General features: G+C 35.2%; 1 protein-coding gene across 3 annotated transcripts in view; it reads left to right on the top strand.

The window, feature by feature from the left end:
• The window catches only part of DST (dystonin), a 441573-nt gene that overhangs the window by 385041 nt on the left and 34286 nt on the right, over nt 1-22246 (top strand). For all 3 annotated transcript variants that reach the window (XM_045543787.1, XM_045543786.1, XM_045543784.1), the window contains 14 exons: nt 448-666; nt 4526-4729; nt 5962-6193; nt 7033-7259; nt 8638-8760; nt 8891-8992; nt 11207-11308; nt 13585-13758; nt 13998-14153; nt 17041-17238; nt 17574-17702; nt 20412-20582; nt 21490-21645; nt 21846-22052. In XM_045543787.1, the coding sequence (XP_045399743.1) occupies nt 448-666; nt 4526-4729; nt 5962-6193; nt 7033-7259; nt 8638-8760; nt 8891-8992; nt 11207-11308; nt 13585-13758; nt 13998-14153; nt 17041-17238; nt 17574-17702; nt 20412-20582; nt 21490-21645; nt 21846-22052 (2400 nt within the window). The remainder of the gene's footprint in view (nt 1-447; nt 667-4525; nt 4730-5961; nt 6194-7032; nt 7260-8637; nt 8761-8890; nt 8993-11206; nt 11309-13584; nt 13759-13997; nt 14154-17040; nt 17239-17573; nt 17703-20411; nt 20583-21489; nt 21646-21845; nt 22053-22246) is intronic.

Here is a 22246-nt window from a genome sequence, read left to right as displayed (position 1 = left end):
TGACTGCCCCATAGAATCAGTGTATGGCACAATGTTCTACTTTGATTCTAATATATATAATTAATTTTGTTGACTAGGAGTTCTTACAATTTCATTTGCAAAAAATAGTCTTTCTCTTTTTCTAGAAAATAAGGTAAATGTTACTAGAATCGTATCAGACTTGTTTTCTAACCTTGAAGACATTGTAAGATTGGCTGGAGAATTTTGCTTATTATATTTGGAGAGCTCAGTGTCTTCTTTATAAATACTTGAGGCCGTTTAATTTAAAATGAACTTTTATACATGGAAACGATTAAAATCTAAATAGCTTTTACAGATTTATTTATTTAACATACATTTGTTGAGCACCTGCTCTGTGCCAGGTGCACAGTGCCGGACAAAGCATTCTGGAGCATGGGTGCCACTTGGCCTGACCAATGAAACACATTTCATCATCTTATTTTCTAGAAAAAACTGGACAAGGTACTGAAGAAGTATGATGCCATCTGCCAGATAAACTCAGAGAGGTATCTGCAGCTAGAGCGGGCACAGTCCCTGGTTAACCAGTTCTGGGAAACATATGAAGAACTTTGGCCATGGCTGACAGAAACACAAAGAATCATCTCTCAACTTCCTGCCCCAGCCCTTGAATATGAAACTCTAAGACAACAGCAGGAAGAACATCGGGTAAGTTGGTGTGAAAGAGAATGTTGTTCTGCTCCCCATTAAAGAAGAATCATTATGTTCTTGGTGTTTTTGAATGCTGTTAGACACCTCACATGAATAGGACGTTTTAGTAATGTTGTGTTTTGGTCTGCATAACTGCTTACCTTCTTATCTAGGGTTACAGTGGGAAGACTTGTTTAGATAGACCACATTGTATATGTCATTAATTACATCACAACTGCTATAAATAGTGTGAAATATAAACCATCTGGATAGAAAATAATTCTCATTTTAAAATGTTACAGAAACAAGCTTTTGAAGTTCTTTCAATTTACACACATTAAATTGCTTTCAGTTTATATATCTAGAATGTAAATAAAGAGTAGAAATATACGGAAGAGCCTTGATTGGACCCCTATGAGCCAGAGACAGGGCCACTGAGCTTGGAGAAAATGTACAATATAATGAATATGTCAAAATAGCAATATCGTGAAAGCTATGAAAAGGGAAAATACTGAAATATAGAGACAAATTGTTTCTCTTTTTTTTTTTCCATCTCTGTACATGGAACTCTTTAAGTTCTTGCGCCTGTGTTGATAAATAAACTGGGGAGTACATTTACAACTACAGTTATATCAGTTTTAAACATATATGAAATGGCATTATGAAGCCCTCATTTCAGCAGTTGCTTAATTGTTAATGTGGCTTAAAATTTTGCAATGGTTTGGGTGAGAGAGGGTTCAAGACTATCAGGAGAAACCTAGAGTTCTTGCTATTTATGGACTTGTGAACCTAGTTGCTCTTCCAAATCTGTACAAGAGGTACTCTGAGACTAATCATGGTCTCTGTGTGGGGGGGGGGGAGAGAGAGAGAGCAGTTTAACTCAGGGTATATTACATCATTTTTTGGAATATGTGACATACTTGTTAATCTTACTTTCTTAATGTATTGGCACTGGAGACTATCTCTAACTGAAGTATTTATTTAGAAGAGAGTTTTAGAGACCACTAGTGTCAAATAGAAATCTTATGAGGTTCTATCTAAATCGTTCAGTGAGAGAAAGACAAACTATGTAGAATTAAGTTTAATTTTAGTGTAAAGGTTTATTTGTGGCAGAAATCCTGATGAGTATTCACTCAATTTTTAAATTTTTTTATTTCAAAATATTAATTAAGGGGGTACAGGTTTTTATTACATGGATGTCTTGTACAATGCTTAAGTCAGGGCTTTTGGTGAGTAGTGTTCACTGTACCCAACAGGTAAGATTTTATCCCACACCCACCCTCCTGCTCTACCCCCTCCTTGGTTTCTCATGTCCTTTATATTGCTTTGTGTTTGTGTGTATCCATCTATTAGCTCCCACTTATTAGTGAGAACATATGGTGTTTAGTTTTCCATTCCTGGGTTACTTCACTTAGGATAATGGTCTCCAGTTCCCTCCATGTTGCTACAAATGACATTATATCTTTCGTTTTTATAGCTGAGTAGTACTCTGAGGTATACATACAGCACATTTTCTTTATCCACTCATGAATTGAAGGGCACTTAGGTCGATTCCACATCTTTACAATTGTGAATTATTCTGCAATAAACATTCTAGTGCAGGTGTCTTTTTGATAAAAATGACTTCATTTCCTTTGGGTAGAACTCAGCAGGGGGTTGCTAGATCAAATGGTAGGTCTACATTTATTTCTTCGAGGAATGTCCATACTGTTTTCCATAGAGGTTGTACCAATTTTCAGATGATTTGAATGGCTATGTTTTTAGCATAACATCAAATAGTATGGAAAGGCTTATTATTGAGCTGAAATTTTCTAAATCAGTTTGCCTTTTTTGCAATATCATTAAGCTCTCAAAACAAATTTGTGATTGTATACGCACAGAACTTTGTAGCCAAATCTTCAAATTGTTTAAACTGAAAGCTTTGCCATTTCAGAATATTTATAGTCTCCCACAATGACATTTCTTCTCCAGCTCCACAACATCCTATCCATCTATTTTGGGGGAAGATCTAGTTCATTCTAGCCAGGAATGAAAAATGGCTCCAAGGGCCATGTTACCAAGTGATAGATAATCTTAAAGTCACACTAGGTATCTCCAGCATGACTGGACTCCTATGACAGTATGTTGCCAAGAATCGTTTAGTTACATGTGAGGCAAAAGGCACCACTTATTGGCCCTATTTCCCATACACATGTACCCCCAAGTGGACATCCAATAGGTGTACTCTTGTCTGTCATGAAACAGTCTAAAAATGGCTCATCTTGCTACTCCTCAAGCCAAGTTGCCTCATGGTGGTGCTGTACAGATGAGATCTACTTAGACTCTAGGCAACTCAAGAAATCTCAGCAGAGCTCTTGCATTTTACATGACAGTCTCTTGATAACTCAGAGTGTAAGCTTGTTACTCAAGTGTACCTTTAGAATATTGAAACTGGAATGTGTGTGACATCTAGTTTTTCCTTTTCCATGAGATTGTATATCGCTGATATTACCATCACAACCTCCATTTGGTAAAGCAGCAGGAAGATATGATCTGATTATATGAAACAAAAATAAGAAAGCCTCAGCCTGGAACATGCAGGCACAAGATTACAGACGTGGCTCTCCCATGTTCTTACGTGCAACATGTTAGATTAGACCCCTCCCTTTTTAAAATTGAATTTGTGTTTATTTAGTCCTATCCAAAAGTGTTTTAGGGATTTCCTCTGAAAAACTCAAAAAATAATTTGCTACACTGGGGATAGTTGATGTAATGTACCAATTTTCTCAGCAAGTTCTTGAAATAATCTGTATGATTGATTTTAGTAAACACTTTCAATAACAACTACGTTTATGGCCCTCCTGGTGATTCTTCTTGATGAATGATAGAAATTAAAGTTTCCAGGAAGATACTGGTAGCTTATTTCTAGACTGTCTTTTCTGAATGTAGTTTATCTCAGAGATGGCTTTTTTAGGCCCTGGACAGCAAACAGTTTGGAAATTATACATTCTGGTGAGGACAAGGAACTGCTCATGAGGGAAACTAATCAGTAATGCAGGATCCCCTCAATGCAACAAATGCAAGATCCCCTCAATGCTGCACGGAGGCTGGCCTCGGAGAAACCTCCAGGCAAAGACATCTCCCCTTGGGAATGGCTTTGGATTTGACCCAAGAAAAACTTCTCAGTGGAAGCTCTGGGATCCATGAAAGTGTAGATGTTCCAGTTTTATTCAGGTTCCCAACACATCATCTCCATTAGAGGGAATGGGCTCCACTTGGATTCCACACCCACTCATTAGTGTACATATCATTCTATCTCTTGATTAGATGACAAAATTATGCAACATATTCATATGACACACATTTTTCCTTAAATACACCTTACAAATAAAGCTCAGTATACAGCTCTGTATTTGATAGATTGATTACCCTTGCGAGCTTTAACATTTTAAAATAATAAATAGAAATAGGTTCCTTCATACATGTATGTCTATATCCTATATGTGTACAATAGATCATACATACATATATAATGCAATATGTGTATATTCATTTTATGTTGGCTCACGTATATAAATGCATTTGTCAAATGCTCTTGCCAAAATGTGCTGCTCTTGGTATGAAACGCATTATGAACCAGGATTCATTATTTTACTCAGCCAGCATTTTTGTGAGTACCCTTTAAGGGGCTTTGGCATGACCAGACTGTTGTTTAATCTTTGTGTCAGGGCCATCTCTTCCTGGCAAAGGGTTGTATGAGCCATCGTGTGTTAAATGCCTTGCGATGGGGAGGGTGTTTGTTTGGAGTTTCTTTCCAGCTGGATGCATTGGGAGTGTAGACAGCTGTAATGTGGAGGTGTGACCCTGAGATACTGAGAAGCTGTTTGGTTTGTTATAGCAACTGCGAGAGTTGATAGCTGAACACAAGCCTCACATAGATAAGATGAACAAAACTGGGCCACAGTTACTGGAATTAAGCCCAGGGGAAGGCTTTTCTATCCAAGAGAAGTATGTGGCAGCTGACACCCTTTACAGTCAAATTAAAGAAGATGTCAAAAAACGAGCTGTGGCATTGGATGACGCCATTTCTCAATCAACTCAGGTAATCATTTACACTAGAAATAGAATTGAGTTCTGCCAAACAGCAGAGCACAGAAAGACATTTTCCTGGATCTTCTGATTAAATTTCAACTAAAATTATTTCACTACATTAAATCTGGGTATTGATGTCATTGTCTCTTGGAGGTGATGTTTGCTTGGGTCCTGCCCTTATATTTCTCTTCCTGCTTGTGGACAATAAAAAATAATTTTCAGTGACTTAAGAAATATGCAGTTGTCATCATTGCCCAAATATTTAATTAAGTGTCCATTCTGAGTAGAATGCGGTATATGTCATTGGGAGAGATAAGAGGAAGCATTATTAATAAAATTCTCCCAAGAAGGCAAAAAGAAGAAAGAATAATAGGCTGAATAAGAAGAAAAAGAATATGACGTTGGAAATTGATTTTTTTTCTGTTTTTTGAAAGTTTTTTTCAAGAAGTTGAATTTTGAAATACCTACAGATTTTTCCATTTCCAGTGATAATGGTTTTTATCATTAGATACAGGACATTTGAGTCGTCCATTTTTTGTAATCCTATGTGATGTTTCCTTTAACTTTGAGGATAGTGTAGAACCTGTGAATGAACAGGTTTTTATAACTTTGTTTAATTGTCTGTGGTACCATTGCAAACACAAATTTAAAATTCTCCCATGTATCTGGTTATGTGTTTGACCATGAATTAAATACAAACTTCTGATATAACATTGGGGAAGTTTTTGTTTTGTTTAGTTTTTTAACATTTTTCAGGTCAGGAAATGCATAACTTAAGGAATCCCTTGAATCTAATCAAAATTGTTCATGAATTTCACATTTACTAATATAATTTTTTAAGATGCCAAAATAGTCATTAAAAAGGAAAACAATCAGTTTCAATGGATGAACACCTAGCTTACTGAACTTATTTTTAAAAATTAATTTGAATTATGATAAAATGAAGCAACAGGTAAAACAGATGTTGCTGTCCAGTGATCTAGTTATATATTAACATATACCCCTTCTTAATGAATACACTATTTATAAGAAACTAAGTCTATTCTACATAGGGAGTACATACAAATCATGACTTTCGTCATGCCTCATATACCAGCTAGATGTAACTCTTTGAATGGATATGTTGATAAAGGGGCTAAGATTTAATTCTTAATTGTGATATAAATTGATTTTTTCATCTCAATTTCACATTCGGTGTTACAGATTATTTCCCCATATATGATCCCTTTGTTTTACTACTAGTTCCATGACAAGACAGATCAGATTCTGGAGAGCCTGGAGCGCATTGTGGAGCGTTTGAGGCAGCCACCATCTATTTCTGCGGAGGTCGAGAAGATCAAGGAGCAGATCAGTGAAAATAAGAATGTGTCGGTAGACATGGAAAAGCTACAACCATTGTATGAAACTCTTAAACAGAGAGGAGAGGAAATGATTGCTAGATCTGGGGGCACTGATAAAGACATATCTGCCAAAGGTAATAATTTTGAAATAAGGAAACAAACTTTACTTTTAGACAATTCCAAAATTTTATGCTGTTTACTGATGGTTCAATTGCATAACAAAATGCCAGATCTTAGAAAGGGTATTATCAATGTGATGTGTTTAGGGTAAAGGACTGTGTACACTTATCCCTTGTTAATGTCTTCCTGTGTTTGTAGAATCAATCGGTCAAATACAAAGTGTGCCATTATGCAAAGATCATGTGCTCTTCAGTCCTTTTAAACCAGTAGGTTAAAGCTTAATGCTTATAAGGCCAAACCTAGGAGTTTTTTTTTTTTTCACTACTGACTATACTAGCTTACATTGAATGCTTACTCTGTGCCATAGCCAGCCCTCTTAGAAATATGCACTAGGCATCAAAAGGCAGAGCATGTGTTATGTATAGACATTCATGATAAGACTATTCTAAGAAACAAGCCCAAAATACATATCCTACGTTGTCATATTCCTGGGACTGAACAGACAACTTTATTCTTGATTTGGGGAGCATAAAAAATATACTAAGGTGATTATTTCACTTTCTTTTGGATTAAGGGCAGCCTTAGTGAACTTGAAACTTGACAAACTTCATTGTACTGTGACCTCATTAGCTTTGAGCATCCACTTTTGTCAGGAAGAGCTTGGTTCAGCAGGAGTGGGAGACCCAGCGACCTTGCATTGTCTGGGATAGGTCCCACTGATACACCCACTAGACTAGAGTCCACCAAAACTTGGTTCAGTTTTAGATATTTAGCAAGTTGAATCTAAAACATTCTGCTGTATTACTTCCATGGGGCTAACCCATGGCCTTGTTGGTATTGTTTTGCTCCCTAGCTGTTCAGGATAAGCTTGACCAAATGGTTTTCATTTGGGAGAACATACACACGCTGGTGGAAGAAAGGGAAGCCAAACTACTAGACGTAATGGAACTAGCAGAAAAGTTCTGGTGTGATCACATGTCATTGGTAGTTACCACTAAAGATACTCAAGATTTCATCCGGGACCTGGAAGATCCTGGAATTGATCCTTCAGTAGTGAAACAGCAGCAAGAAGCAGCAGAGGTAAGCAGAAAATCTCATTTTTAAATAAGCTGTGCCATAATGAAACCTGGATTCCTTTGGTAAACATTCAGAATTACTCTGTTAAAATTTATATTTGGTTTCAAAAGTGGAATGTGCAGTGATACAGCAGGAGATAGAGTATACCCACAAATTTCACTTGGAGACTATTTGTTTAAAATAATTTCTCTCCATCCCCACTGTTTCTGCCTTGTTTTTAGGACCTCATTATCTCTTTTTTTGGCTTCCAAAGTAATCCAAAGTGTAGAGTGTCTTTCCTTGCCAGGCATCTAACCTTGCTGCCACTCGTCTCTCTAGATTTGCTCTTATCGTGTTGCTGCCTAATCCTCCTCAGAGATCCACTGCCCGCTGGAAAAAGTTCAGACTCCCTAGAACAGGGCATGCAGCTTTTACATCCCAGCCTAGCCCTTGCTTGTGATCCCAAAGTCATTTTTCCCTCTGCTCCTTTACCAAGCTCCTTCTCTTCCAGGAATTAGAAAGTGGCTTTCCCCAAAACTGCTTTGCTCTTTTCTAGCATCTGAGCCTTTGCACACTGCCAGTCTTCTAGAAAAGCCTGCTCGAGCTTCAATGTTCAGTTGAATTACTAGGCACCATGTACAGTCTTTTCTTGTGTACTTAGCAGAGCTAATTCATCTGTGTTCTCATAGTACTTTGCTCATGCAAAGGACTCTGCACATAGTATGACTTACTGTTGCTCATACTTCTGTCTTTCCTACCAGACCCTGGAGCCTGGGAGGGGAATAGCCAGTATCTATTTTTCTTTGTGTCCTCAGTGCCTAGTTGAGGGCTTGGTTCATGTTTATTTAATGTTTGTTGAATGAATTAATATATTTAACCAAGAAGATGAAAGCAAAGGGCTGATAACTGCATTTCTGTTGTAGTATTTTTGTAATTTACAGGTCCTACCTACGATAATGACATAAAATGCAACTCCCAAGTTAGATCTACTAACAAATACATTAATTGATGTGAAGTCTTTGAACTCATGTTTTACTTATGTCTATTTTAAATGTATATTGGTTGGTTTGGAAAACAAAAAGTCTTTCCATGCTTTACAGTGTGGTTGATATTTTAAAAACATTTGTTTTGGTATTTGTTATAGTATTTTTTATTTCTTATTTTTAAAATACTGTCTTGATAATAAACATTTATCATTTGTTATTCAAAGGGTGCTGTTTTCCTTTAAAATATTTCTCCCCTTGTCGAAAAATTTGTTACAGAAACTTAGAAAACAGAAGAAAATAAAAACGGTCATAATCGCACCTCCTAGAAATAACTACCGTTAATATCTTTGTGTACATCTTTTTAGTTTCAGCGCGGTTTTGCCTAAAGTTCTAAGGCTGTCATTTTCTTATTCTAGGCCATTAGGGAAGAAATAGATGGGCTACAGGAAGAGCTGGATATAGTTATTAACCTGGGCTCTGAGCTCATTGCCGCGTGTGGGGAACCTGATAAACCCATTGTCAAGAAGAGTATAGATGAGGTACAACTGGCTTATGTTCTACTCTTATCAGAATGCCTTTTTAAAAATTTAGTTAACTAAAATATGTTTGTTAAAAGTAGTTGAAAATGTAAAATAAGGCACTAAAAGAGTCCTAACATTTATATTGTAGTTAAATTCAGCATGGGATTCTCTAAATAAAGCTTGGAAAGACCGGGTCGACAAACTCGAGGAGGCAATGCAGGCTGCTGTCCAGTACCAGGATGGACTGCAGGTAAGCGGGTTGCGGAGTGCCCGCTGCTCTCTGCTGGAAGGAGGCATCACACTAATTGGCGTCTACACGCTGGCACTACCCCAGGACCGCAAGGGTGCACGTAACCGTGGGCAAGTCGTCCTGCAGTTGCCGCGGGGACTTCAGTTCATGTTTTGTCTTTTACAAGATATTTCTGACCCTTTCAAATATGTATAGATTTTTATACACATCTACACACACTTTTGTACACATGTTCAGTGAAATTTACTTTGAAAAGACATATTTTAATGTTTTTTTCTTAAGTGAAAGTAAATGTGTTCCCACACAGTATTTTTCATAGATGGCTCCGCACCAGACAGTGAAATGGAACCGCATCTGAGTTCTGTTCTAAAGTTGGGTGGAATAAGATGAAAGAAGTAAACATTGTCTAAAAATACCACTGAGTTTCACTAAAGTTAGAAGTAAAGAAATTTGATTTGGAGCCAGTGTTCTCTGCACGCTAAAATAGATGTCTGTTTCATTAAGTCATAATCTGGTGTGTAAAAAGTATTTTCTTCTTTTCCGTTATATATAATTTCCTTTTAATAGTTGTTTTCCACATCTCTTAAGGGTTTTCATTCAGTTCGCTTGTCAGTCGAGGCCAACTCGGGGATATTTCTCTCCCTACCTTCCTCAACTTTGTTCCATTTCCTAACAGGCTGGCAGGGGTTTAATCCTTCATCCCTCTGACCATATGGAAAAAGCCTTTCTGAGTATTTCCATAACACTAAGTGAATATTATTTTTAAAGCTCAGATGAGAACGTCTTTTCCTTTTTCATTATGCCACTCCAATTCTATATTTGTAAAAATAAATATCACAAGCCAGGATTTATGCCAGCTGAAAAGTTTTTGAACTTTGGAAATATATGAAAAAATTTCACTACAAATAACACTTTATTATAATTCCCCCTTCCTTTTTTTGTTTAATTTCAGCATATTATCGGGGTACAAATGTTTAGGTTACGTATATTGCCCTTGTCCCCCCTTCTCCCCCCAATCAGAGCTTCAAGCGTGTCCATCCCCCAGACGGTGCGCATTGCACGCATTATGTATGTATATACCCGTCCCCTCCTCCCCGCTCCCTTTTTTTTTTTTAACAAAGTAGACAGTTTATCAGTTAGTTATCAATGGCCAGTAACTAAATTGAGCTCCAGCCCTCTATGAGGCCAGATCATTAGTAAGTCACTGAGTTGTGCTCTCTTGAATGACTAGAGGTGGCAATGCCACCACATGCAGACATTTGGGAGGCCATAGGCAAGACACCATGGCTTGTGCATTCTCATTATCACTACCAGAAAAGCAAGGCCTGTCATAAAAATCCTGTTGGCCACGTGTTGGTAGCATCACCTTTGGTAATGAAGGGCAGCTTGATTTATTAAATAGCTGCAGCTAGGTGTAGCTAGACGTCAAAAGCTCCAGATGCCCCAGAGATTTCAAGGTTTGATTGTAAAGTAAAACATATTTTATTTCCCAGGTTGTTGCTTAAGTTCTTAGTCAGGGTTGATTAATGATAACTTAAAACTCCAAGATTTTTCCTGCTACTGTATGGTCTGGCAATTTCATTAAAGTACAAAATAATTTTGTTATGTATTCAGTACCTAAAAAGAAATGTGAGTTGAGCCTTTTTAGACTGTTTATGTTACCCAAAAGGAAATTCTGAAGTTTATGTTACAATTGAGAATAATGATATTAATACTAATCATTTATATGTACAGGATTTTAATGCTAATCTAAATAATAAGTAAGTGTTTGGTTGAGCTGAATATTTTGCTCCAGTGCTAAACAATAACTTGTTACTTATTTGAATAAAAAATAGGTTTGAATCTTTTCCTTTCAATATATTTATATAGGATAACTTTTAGGCAAACAAAATAAAATGGAGAATTTTATTTTATGTGATTGAATTTCTAAAAATTTTTTCAGATGAGCTTTTTTGAAAGTTCTAAGAATCTATTCAAGAAAGAATTTCTTTTGCAAATTTGGATGTAGAATTGGTTATATCTATTTCATATTTGGGACAACTGTTTCGGTATATTGCTGCTTTTACTTATTTAGATGAACCATCTTTTTTATAAAATAGGCTCATTCTGTAATAGCTTTTTAGATTTGTGATTGCACTTTTCTGTAACACTTGAGATATTGTAGCAATTTCAAATGTACTGTTGCAACAACACAAGGACTAATGTGTCTTTCAGGCAATATTCGACTGGGTGGATATTGCAGGTGGTAAATTAGCTTCAATGTCTCCCATCGGAACAGATCTTGAAACTGTAAAGCAGCAGATTGAAGAACTAAAGGTATGTGTGGGGCCAACTGATTTATCAAAGACTTCCTTGCATTTTTAAGTTCTGAGTTCATAGAATTCTTTACGTAAACTTACTTTACCTAATTGAAATATTACAGTTTGATTATAAAACTAGTTTAATATATATATATTGTACCTGCACATAGTAAGCAGTATGTAAGTGCTCATTAAATACAGGCATAAAATACTAGTTGTTTTCTTTTTATTAATTTAATATCGGTTCATTATAGAAAAATCAGAAAATACAAATAAAAAATGAAAAAAACAAATTTTTTGAAGTCACCAAAATGTTATGTAGCAAAAGGCAAACATTCTTAATATTTCATTTATAGCCTTTCTGATGTCTTCACATTAGGGATAATCTTCATGTTAGGGACAGGAAGGGGTGTGAGATGTGTGTGTATAGAGACAGAGAGAGACATATTTAGATCATACTGTAAGGATTTTTATAATTTGTTTTATTATTAAATTATTCAGTAGTATATTACTGTCATACACTACAGCAACATTTTTATTTTCTTCAGTGTGTTCTTTTCTTTTCCTTTTTTTTCCTTTCTTTTTTTTTTTTCTTTTTTCTCTTTTGCCCGGGCTAGGGTGCAGTCGTGTTATCATAGCTCACTGCAACCTCAAACTCTTGGACTCAGATGATCTTCCCACCTCAGCCTCCTGAGTAGCAGGGGTTACAGGTGTGAGCCACCATGTCTGGCTAATTTTTGGATTATTTTGTAGAGATGGGATCTCACTATGTTGCTCAGGCTGGTCTGAACTCCTGGGCTCAAGCGATCGATCCTCCCACTTCAGCCTCCCAAAGTGCCAGGATTACAGGCATGAGCCACCACACCCAGCCTTTTGAGTGTGTTCTGAGTAATTCATTTAGTGTAACAGGCTAAATACACGTCCATGGTTTAATAGTGTTTCCCAGAATGTTTGTTTTGTAAATGTTTGTTGTTTTCCATCACTTTCCCCTATAATTTTTGCTTTTGTGGTTCTTGATCTGCAGCTGTGAAAATGGCTGGACTGTTTTCTCTTTGAATTCCTCTCTACCAATAATCATTTATCAAGGTGGAATCAGTTATTTCCTTCCTAATTTTGTCTCCATGCACAGAGACAACATACCATTTGCAATGAACTCTACTAGATTTGTGTGTGAAATTATTATCTGGCTTTAAAATTGTAATGTTTTCATCTCTAAGTATGACATAGAATATTTCATTTAGAAATAATTTTTTGAGAATTTTACTGTTACTATCACTAGATAGAGGTTTGTTTTTTTTTAACTTGATCATGTAGCAAACATATGATACACTTTATGTACAATTACAGTTGTGGAGGAGAATGTATTTTGGATACTTGCATATATCCCAGTGGTTTTTGTATAGCAACTTGGTTAGGAGTGCTCACTCTTAAATCAGGTAGTCTGAGTTGAGGTCCCAGTTCGTCCATTTACTAGCCAAATGACCTTAGAAAAGTTATCTGATTTCACTCCTATGTCCTAAGCTTCAATTGAAGATAAAATTATTTTCCTTTTAAGTTGGTTGAAAGTAACTTGAACATACCAAGTGCTCACTATACCTCAGTTATTGTTTTTATATTCTTTTAAAAATTAAGGTACTGCTTAGCCATTAATTATTTACTATTACATATTAAAATGAATATTTTATGAAGATATTTTATGAAGGGGCATTTTTTTGTTACAAGCAACTGTCTGCTAACCTGTTTGTTGGCAAAGCCAAGATTATAAATACATGTCAGTGACTTAGAAAACACCAAGAGAGAGAATAATGTTTTTCTGTGTTAGCAATGTGTGAGGCATAGGAATAACTAAATGTTATTGAACATAGCACAGCTACAAGAAAACATAAAATTATCAGAGGATGCAAGATGTGTATACGTTTTAGAGCAGGAAATATTAATTTGAGTTTCTTAACACTTTTCTGGGTTTCATATATGTCAATACAATTATTATACTTTTATAATTAGGCACTGGAATAAGTTCAGTCTTGAAATTTAATCTTTTTATTGTAGAGAACAAAACTGAAATGTCAAACTTATAAATAGAAACATCTTTCCATCAAAAAATATTGAATAAAGAGAAAAGGTTTCCCTTATTTTTTTTTGTCTATAATTCTTTCATTGGTAAGCCCCATGTTAGATTTTAATTTTTCTTCACCTCCCTCCAATAAGAAATGTGAATTAGGATAAATATCTGACAGAATTTTTTTATTGATTTTTACAATATTTTCCTTGCGTATCTCTCTTTGTAAATAGCAATTTAAGTCAGAGGCCTATCAACAACAGATAGAAATGGAAAGGCTGAACCATCAAGCAGAGCTTTTGCTGAAGAAGGTAACAGAAGAGAGCGACAAACACACTGTTCAAGACCCACTAATGGAACTGAAATTGATATGGGATAGTCTGGATGAGAGAATTATCAACAGACAGGTAAATACCAAGACTTTTTGTTAAGAAGCTGTACATTTTCAATTTCAGATATTCATGTTGAATAATTATTTCAAATAACATCCTACTTCCCGCTTCTCATGTGCCATTTTTTTAACTGCAAAGATGGTCAAACTTAAGATGCATGAAACAATTGATTTTCTGCCTTTGCTTTATAAATATCTGTCATTCGTCATACTAAATTTGTAAATGAATTTTCTTCCTCTCCACTTTTTCTGTAGCATAAGCTGGAGGGTGCGCTATTAGCACTGGGCCAGTTCCAGCATGCCCTGGATGAGCTCCTGGCGTGGCTGACCCACACCGAGGGCTTGCTAAGTGAGCAGAAACCTGTTGGAGGAGACCCTAAAGCCATTGAAATTGAACTTGCTAAGCATCATGTATGTATCTGTCATTGCATATTATGTTTCTCCTCTGTGTATTTCTAGTGTCATCAGATTTTTTTTGGTATGTTTCTCCCTTATGTGTGTTTCAAGTTTATGATTTTAACACAAGTTTATAGTTGACATTTATAACTAAAGGTTAAACTACTTAAAACACACCTCTTAAAAGATTATGGTCAAAATATTTTTCTAATTGTTCAAGGCAATTATTGTCCAACACAGCAAGGATGGAAAATCTGTGACTAAATTTTATTCGGGCTGCATGGCAAACACTAGGGATTTAAATCCCTAATTATACCTATTTTTAAAAGTTGTTGGGGATAGCCTGAGAAAATCATAGGCTCAAGATGTTGTCATCCTGCTGCAGGTTTTGTGTGTTTCTCCTCTGGTCGCCCATGTGTCCCTGTCACTTGCAGCTTGTTTGGCATGCTAATGTATTTCTTTCTGCCCGTACATCTCTTATTATGTTGGGGTTTGTTCTTTTGTCTCCGTGTTGCTGCTATCTTTGACTGCCTTTTTGTGTCTTGCTCCTTTTCTTTCTGAATTAGTTCTTAAAAATATTTGTTATGTTCAAAAGAGTTTTTATATGTCCTACACTTGATTTAAAGCTTATTAGTTGAAAATTTTCGTCTTAAGAGATATATGCAAAACAATTTTGTATTGTTGTCACCTTTGTGACAATTCTTAATAGGTCATTCCCTATCCCTTAAGTCACTAGACTTAATGAGTAAAAGGTTATGCACAGTATAGTTTATCCTGACATTCAACAGTCTTTCATAGACTTTAACATTGACATTAATAGTTTTATCTTCAGAATCCTAAATCCTATCCTTAAATAAATTTCCTGGATTATCAAATGGAAATTGTTTGATTATTTTACATGTCTATTAACATTTTTACAATAAAGGGTAGGGTTTTTTTTTTAGCACTTTAAGTTCATGATTTACAGTTTTTGACTATTCTTTAGTTCTTCTTTTATACTTTTCCCCACAATTAGAGAGTAATTGCTCTCTAATTTAAAATTTTCTTTCTCCTTTATCTGGTTCTGTCTGCACTGACAGTCATTGCCCAGCCCTATTTGATTAAGCAATTAAGGTTTATTTTGCATAATTAGTGTTTACATAGAAGCCTGCTTCATTATTTAATGTCTACATTTTACCTTTGCTTAGAGCAATAATGACTGTTGAGACTGCATAAAAACAAAATCTGTTTATTCTCATATTGTGAGTTTATAGCTGTATTTACATTTCTTATAAACCTAGCAATTGTCTTAAAAGTAGGATACATCAGTGGTAGGAACTGTGCATAATATGGTAGAGGTGGAAGAATGTAGCAGCCTGATCCAGTTATTTTAGCAGGGGTTTGGTAGGGACCCTTTAGTTTTGTTTATCTATCTTTCAGTAGTTAGAAATGGCTCCTTTTCTCTTTTTCTTACATTCCTCAAAGATCAAAAGTTAGAGGACTTAGAATTCCCAGCAGAGCTACTAGAGAGGAGGGAAGGTTTCCGTCCTTCTCCTGCTTTCTTCTCCTGCCCCTAGGCTCTCTGCCTTTTAGAACCCAGGCCATTCAGAAGAATAAATTTTATAGAATTATCTTTTATATCTTGACCATGAGAGTATTTAACTCTTTCATTTTGAGAGTGATCCCTACTGTTAACATATCAAAGTACATGCTTTCTGTAAGGATAACTTCTTACTCGGTTGGTTTTATAAAAGCCTTTGAAAAACACTCCCTCACCAGATGCCTCAGAAAATGAGTGAATACAGTCAGAGGAACAGTGATCTCAGATGGTTACTGCTCTTCACTGAAAATCCTCTCTGGTCTGGATTTGCCTCCAGATGTGTGCTGTTGTACATAGGCCAAGAGATGGTGTGCTTTTTCTTTACTTTTGCCAACCCTGAGTCAACAAGTGTAGGGTAGGATTGTGATCAACTCTTACTCACATTAGAGGGAGGTTTCTTCTGGTTTCCACAAATGTAAGCATAGTCATTTGAAAGGAAACTATCACTAAGGCTACACTTGTTCTTTAAAAGTGTAATTCTTTTCAAATAAGAAATTGATTTTTTTTTTTAGCCTTAGGGTTGCTTTCTGTACTTACCACTCTTGTCCCATTTTAGTGCATTTAAGCATTATTAGTCTATGCTTTTATTTCTGCTGTATAATAGGAAGGCATTATTTACTGGAATCTGCAGTAAGCATTTTATATGTGTATTTTTCTAGTAAAAGAACAGCTGAACTTTGGAATGCTGGGCTTGAGTATCCTGATACATAGAGAAATCTTTCCCTTTAGTGTTCGGGCCTTCCTGGATTCCTTTCAACTTAGCAGTTAATTCTAGGACTTCTTCCAACCAAAGAAGATAAAGGAATAATTTATGGTTATTTTTTTCCCTTTCAGAGTGCTAATTGTAAAATATGGTACAGTATATCTGAGATTTGATCATTTTATATTTGAAATTGAATATATAGGGGTAAAAATATCTTTTCAATTAATTACTTAAGACATGAGAATTAAGTTCAATTAATTATAATCATAATATAATAATTATAATTGTGTAAATTATAATTATATAGCTTGAAACAAGAAATTTTAGAACCTTTTAATTATGATCTCTGGATACTTCGTGTCATCAATTACAAGATCTTTCTAGTGGGAATAACTAGCAAAGTATTCTTACAGAATCATTTAAGGGTATGTTGGTAGACTAAAGGTATATACAGGAAAGCTGCAAAGTTGAGGGAAAGGAGTTCGTCATTTAAAAACCCAATATTAAAATTCAATGCATATGACGTTTTTGTTTCAGAATGTTTCCTAAGCAGAAAATAAAGCAGTTGCATTAAAAGTGATTACAAACTAGCAAACATGGTGTTATCTTAATATTTTCAGGTGCTCCAAAATGATGTATTAGCCCACCAGTCCACAGTGGAAGCCGTTAATAAAGCAGGAAATGATCTAATTGAATCAAGTGCAGGAGAAGAAGCGAGCAACCTTCAGAACAAGCTAGAGGTTTTAAATCAACGCTGGCAAAATGTTTTGGAAAAAACAGAACAAAGGAAGCAGCAGCTGGATGGTGCCTTGCGCCAGGTGAATAAGAGAATAAATTCTGAAACTTTCTATGGCATTCAAGACCAAAATAGCATGGAGTTCTTTCATGTTGAATTTTTATACCTTTAGGAGAGGAGTGAAAATAAGTGGGATAAAGAACAGAGCAGAAGAGAACGCAGCTCTCTAGTTCTTAGCATAATACTCTTACCTACTTAGAGCTCTCCTAATGAGGAAAGGCAAGGCAAATCCAGTGGTACCTGGCTGTTCTTAAGAATGCATAGAGAGGCTTAGCAGGCTAGGATTGTTTCAACCTTATTTCCTGCTTGCAACTGACAGTGTTTGTGGCCCCAACTTAAAACTTCTTATTACTTCAGGCCAAAGGGTTCCATGGCGAAATTGAGGATTTACAGCAGTGGCTGACTGACACGGAGCGACATCTGTTGGCATCCAAACCTCTGGGAGGTTTACCAGAAACAGCCAAGGAGCAGCTTAATGCCCATATGGTAAGGATGGTATTTCCTACAGCTCTAGCCTCAGATTAACAAACTGACCATTTGGTGTGGGCCCTGGTGATACAGAAGTCATGGGAGAAGGCTTTAAAGGATGCACCATTTTATGGCAGAAATCACTATGTATATGTGCTATAAACACCACCATTTATCGGGTAAATTGTTAAAGTCAGGACCTATTATTTATTTCAAAGGTTAGTGTGTCAGTCTACGAAGAGAGGTTTTAGAATGCTAGACATTGTTTAGAAGCAAATCTTCCCCCACAAAATGATAAGCTTGTATGGGTACTTGTGTAAATTATAAACTCTTGTGCCTTGACGTGTAAAAAAAAATATCCAAAATAATCAGAATTGACTTAAAAATATTGCTCCAAGCATGATACTCTCACCTGGTTTCATGGAAGCCTGGAAAATATGTTCTTATTCTGTTAAAAGAAAGTTACTGGTTTGTTTTAATGGTGATAGAGCTTTATCTTTAACTTCACATCTACACCAGATATGGTGGAGAGGAGGAAGCTTCTGTTTAATTGTCTAATCTGGAGCATTTTGCCTGTGGGCAGTTCCCACCCAGATTCTGTGGCACTGTCAACTCAGAAGGAGGAGGAAGAATAATGAAACTTGAAACCTTGGCTGGCTTTCTTTCATAGAAACATAGACTGACAAATTAAATTGAGACTGCCTTTGATTTACTGACATTTTCTATTTATATTCCATTACAATTCAGCTCTAAAAGTTCTGAAAGAAAACAGTGTTTAGATTTTGAAAACTATTCCTCTAATTTTTACCCTTGTGAATTTGCATCAGAAATTTATTTTTAAGATTTAAATACTGATAATTAGTATCTTTGAAAATACAAGTAGAAGTACTTAGAGATTTGGTAAAAGAAATGGGCCTTTGTGCATCAAAGTCTACGCTCCTTAGTAGATATCTTACATTGTTGTAAGATCTTAATAGTACTGTAGTTATTTAGAAATAATTTGGAATTTGGTGATTTGGAAAGGAAGTAACCGTCTTGTAGATGTTGTGAAGAAATAAAAAAGACCATGACAGTAGGTAACATCTTATTCATTTCACAATTGCCATGAAAGTTAAAATAAGTCCTATTAATCCAGTATAGAATGTTCTATATATCTTTAAGGTATATTCATTGTTTTAGAAAATTATTGTGTGTATGGTTTTTGTTGTTATTGGGTTTTGGTCCCACAAGAGACCCATTTGTTTTACCGAAAAAGTAATTGACTAAATAATAACTGGAGAGTAGTTGTCTTCCTTTTCCATAAAACCCAAGTGACTTCCTTACTTTCCTGGAAGTACTGCATAGCTTTTACAGAGTCCTTTAATTGTAAGTTTAACTCACTGTTGAACAAATAGATGCTTGGAATTATTCTCTAATAACATAAATATTTTTTAAATGTTAATTTAGAAGAATATAAGAACTTGAAAGCAAAGAGCTTATCTTTAAGATGCTTTACTTTTAGAAAAATATTAAATATCAGCTTACTTGGTTTGAGTAGGACATTTAAAATGAATTTCTTATAATCCTATATAATTTAATAGGCCATAGAAATAATTCTATGATTGAAAAAATTCTAAAGAGTTATTGGTATTTATAATACTGTTTTAGTTAAGGGTCTTTTGATTTGGTTGTGCTAGAAATGAAGTGCAAAACCTGTAATATTAGTTTTCAGAGTTTTTAGCTAATATATGAAAGTTTTGTTTTAGAATTTAAAGCTTTTAGTAGGTGATATTGTAAATATGTTTAGAAAGAGTCTATCTTTTAAAAGGATTAAGAAATTATCAAAGTTTTGAGATGATGAAAATATTCTGTAATTAGTAGTAATGATTGTAAAACCTTGTGAATAACCTAAAAAACACCAAATTGTAAAATTTTAAATGGTTTTAAAATTTAATGCTATATGAATTATATCTCAATTTTTTTTAATTATAAAGTTGAAAATGTGAGACATAGAATATATAATTTTTCAGTAGGAACTATGATTTGACCCACATAATTGGATAAATGGAATAAAACTGGTCTTAATTTTTAAAAAATGTAATGTAACTGTTGTTTCATTGATTTTAAATGTCACATATGTTGAAGCAGTGTTATATTCTCTATAGAAGGTACCTACCACATTGCAGTTGGAAGCTTTAACAAATGTTATAAATGAGAATAATTTTCATGGTACCATAAGTTTGGCTCTTGTAATTCCAGTATCTGAATAATCAACTTAAATGTCTTACTGTACTGGTTCTTTACTTTCCGAAAAATTGCATGTTTTCTGAATATAGAATTAAATTTTACCAAGAAAATATTATAGTCATTTTATCATAGTACAAGAGCCCCTCATTTTACAGAGGAAGAAATTGAGGCTCAGAGAGGTTACTTGTCCAAGGTCACAGAGCTATAGTTACTGTGCAGTGAAAGCTTTCTTGACAGCATTTAAACTATTACTTCAAACTTTAGCATGCTAGAATGGATTGATAATGATAGCACCATTTCTGAGATTTCTCAATAGATAGGGTATGACTATAGGTTTAGGTGTTGTTTCAGTACAGTGAAGAGTTTAATGTGTTGGGGTTGCTCTGTATGCCAAAGAAAGATGAATATAAGATGGGGGCTTAGGATTGATGGCCTGGAAAAATAGAACTCTTAGGTTTTATTCTCTTAAAGCTGATATAACTTGGTGATATCTCAATTTAGGAAATCTGTGCAGCCTTTGATGCTAAAGAAGAAACATATAGGAGTCTGATGCAGAAAGGCCAGCAGATGCTTGCAAGATGCCCCAAATCTGCAGAGACAAATATTGACCAAGACATAAATAACTTGAAAGAAAAATGGGAATCAGTGGAAACCAAGCTCAATGAAAGGAAAGTATGTGTTTTGATTAATATACTAGAACCAGTATTTTAGTTGTTTTATTTCATGAAATTTGCCTTATTTTTGAGGAGAACTATCAGGAACATAACTTTTAATGATTTGTTTTTAAAATCTTTTGTATGCTTTTGGAGGTTTCCTGGGGTCAGTTGAAAATAGTATTCTATTTTAACACCAGTGACCAGAGTTAAAGGGTTACAGTCAAGATAGATAAAGATACAGCAGAGATCAAATCTTGCTCAGGGATATTTTTAAATGTTGTGAACTACTCAAATTATGTGTTGTCAAATAATTCTATTCTAACCACACTTATTAAACAAGGGGGCTGTTTGTAGGGGGGAAGGAGAGCAAGAGAGTGAGATGACTGTGTATATATTTTATATACATTTACATGAACATGAGACAGTGATTAAAATTTATGTTAAATTATAAATATGTTTTTGTCACTTTTTTAAGAACCACAAGAAAGGCAATCTAGGAAATGTCAATATTACTGTTTAATGCTATAAGAAAAACAATAGGCTAGGAATACTAGATTATATATGCCATCATTGATAGTGCCTAAAGTGTATTTCATAGTATTTTGACCCCAAAATTAATTGTATGAATGCCAATTTTTCTTCCTGTTTAGTAATTGTGTTCTTTAGTTAATTGCCAAAAAACATGATTTAGTATATATTAAATTTGTTTTTTAGTTGCAAGGAGATTCTTCTTACAGATTTAAAGGGGTTTGGTTTGCAAGTATTTTAGTAAAGGCCCAATGCATTTATAAGATCTTTAGCTAATATAGGTATACATTAATAAAGTGGAGATAGGAAAGGAACCTGCCAGAGATGGTTAAACTGAAACAAACAAATTAACCCAAACCCTTAAACATCAAATACTAAATAATCTGTCTTCGCAGACTAAACTGGAAGAGGCCCTCAACTTGGCAATGGAGTTCCACAATTCTCTGCAAGACTTCATCAACTGGCTGACCCAGGCTGAACAGACTTTAAATGTAGCTTCTCGGCCAAGTCTTATCTTGGACACAGTCTTGTTTCAAATTGATGAACACAAGGTATGTAGTGACTCAAATGGATAGCATTCTCCTTTCAAACACGGGCCCATTTTAATGTCAAAAGCATGCATTTGGTCTGTGTGAAAACTATCTTTTGTCCTTTAAAATAGTTTTAGCTTTATGGCCCCAGAAGTATTAAGTATTTTTAAGGTTGATCCGTTTTTCACTTGTTTCTGCTTATGTTCTTTTTTGGGGGAAAGGTCTTTGCCAATGAAGTAAATTCTCACCGAGAGCAGATAATAGAGCTGGACAAAACTGGAACTCACCTGAAATATTTCAGTCAGAAACAGGATGTTGTCCTAATTAAGAACCTACTTATCAGTGTACAAAGTCGGTGGGAAAAAGTGGTTCAACGGTTAGTAGAAAGAGGAAGATCTTTGGATGATGCAAGGAAGAGGGCCAAGCAGGTAATAATCCTTCACGAATATTCTTTGAACTTGTCAATAAATCATTTGTAGCTGTTGAAATAAATGTTATAATATTAAAGTACTTTTATTGCAGGTTGTGTTAGGTACAACAATTATGGCATGGAGCCAAGGTGTTTATTTCCTAAAAGGGCTGTGGCCTAAGTTTAGATGCTGACATCGCTTTTCGACCCGGC

This window comes from Lemur catta, chromosome 2 (genome assembly GCF_020740605.2).
Source record: "Lemur catta isolate mLemCat1 chromosome 2, mLemCat1.pri, whole genome shotgun sequence".
NCBI lineage: Eukaryota > Metazoa > Chordata > Mammalia > Primates > Lemuridae > Lemur > Lemur catta.
The sequence above is the reverse complement of the archived record's forward strand: the minus strand, read 5'-3'. Positions and strand labels throughout refer to the sequence as shown.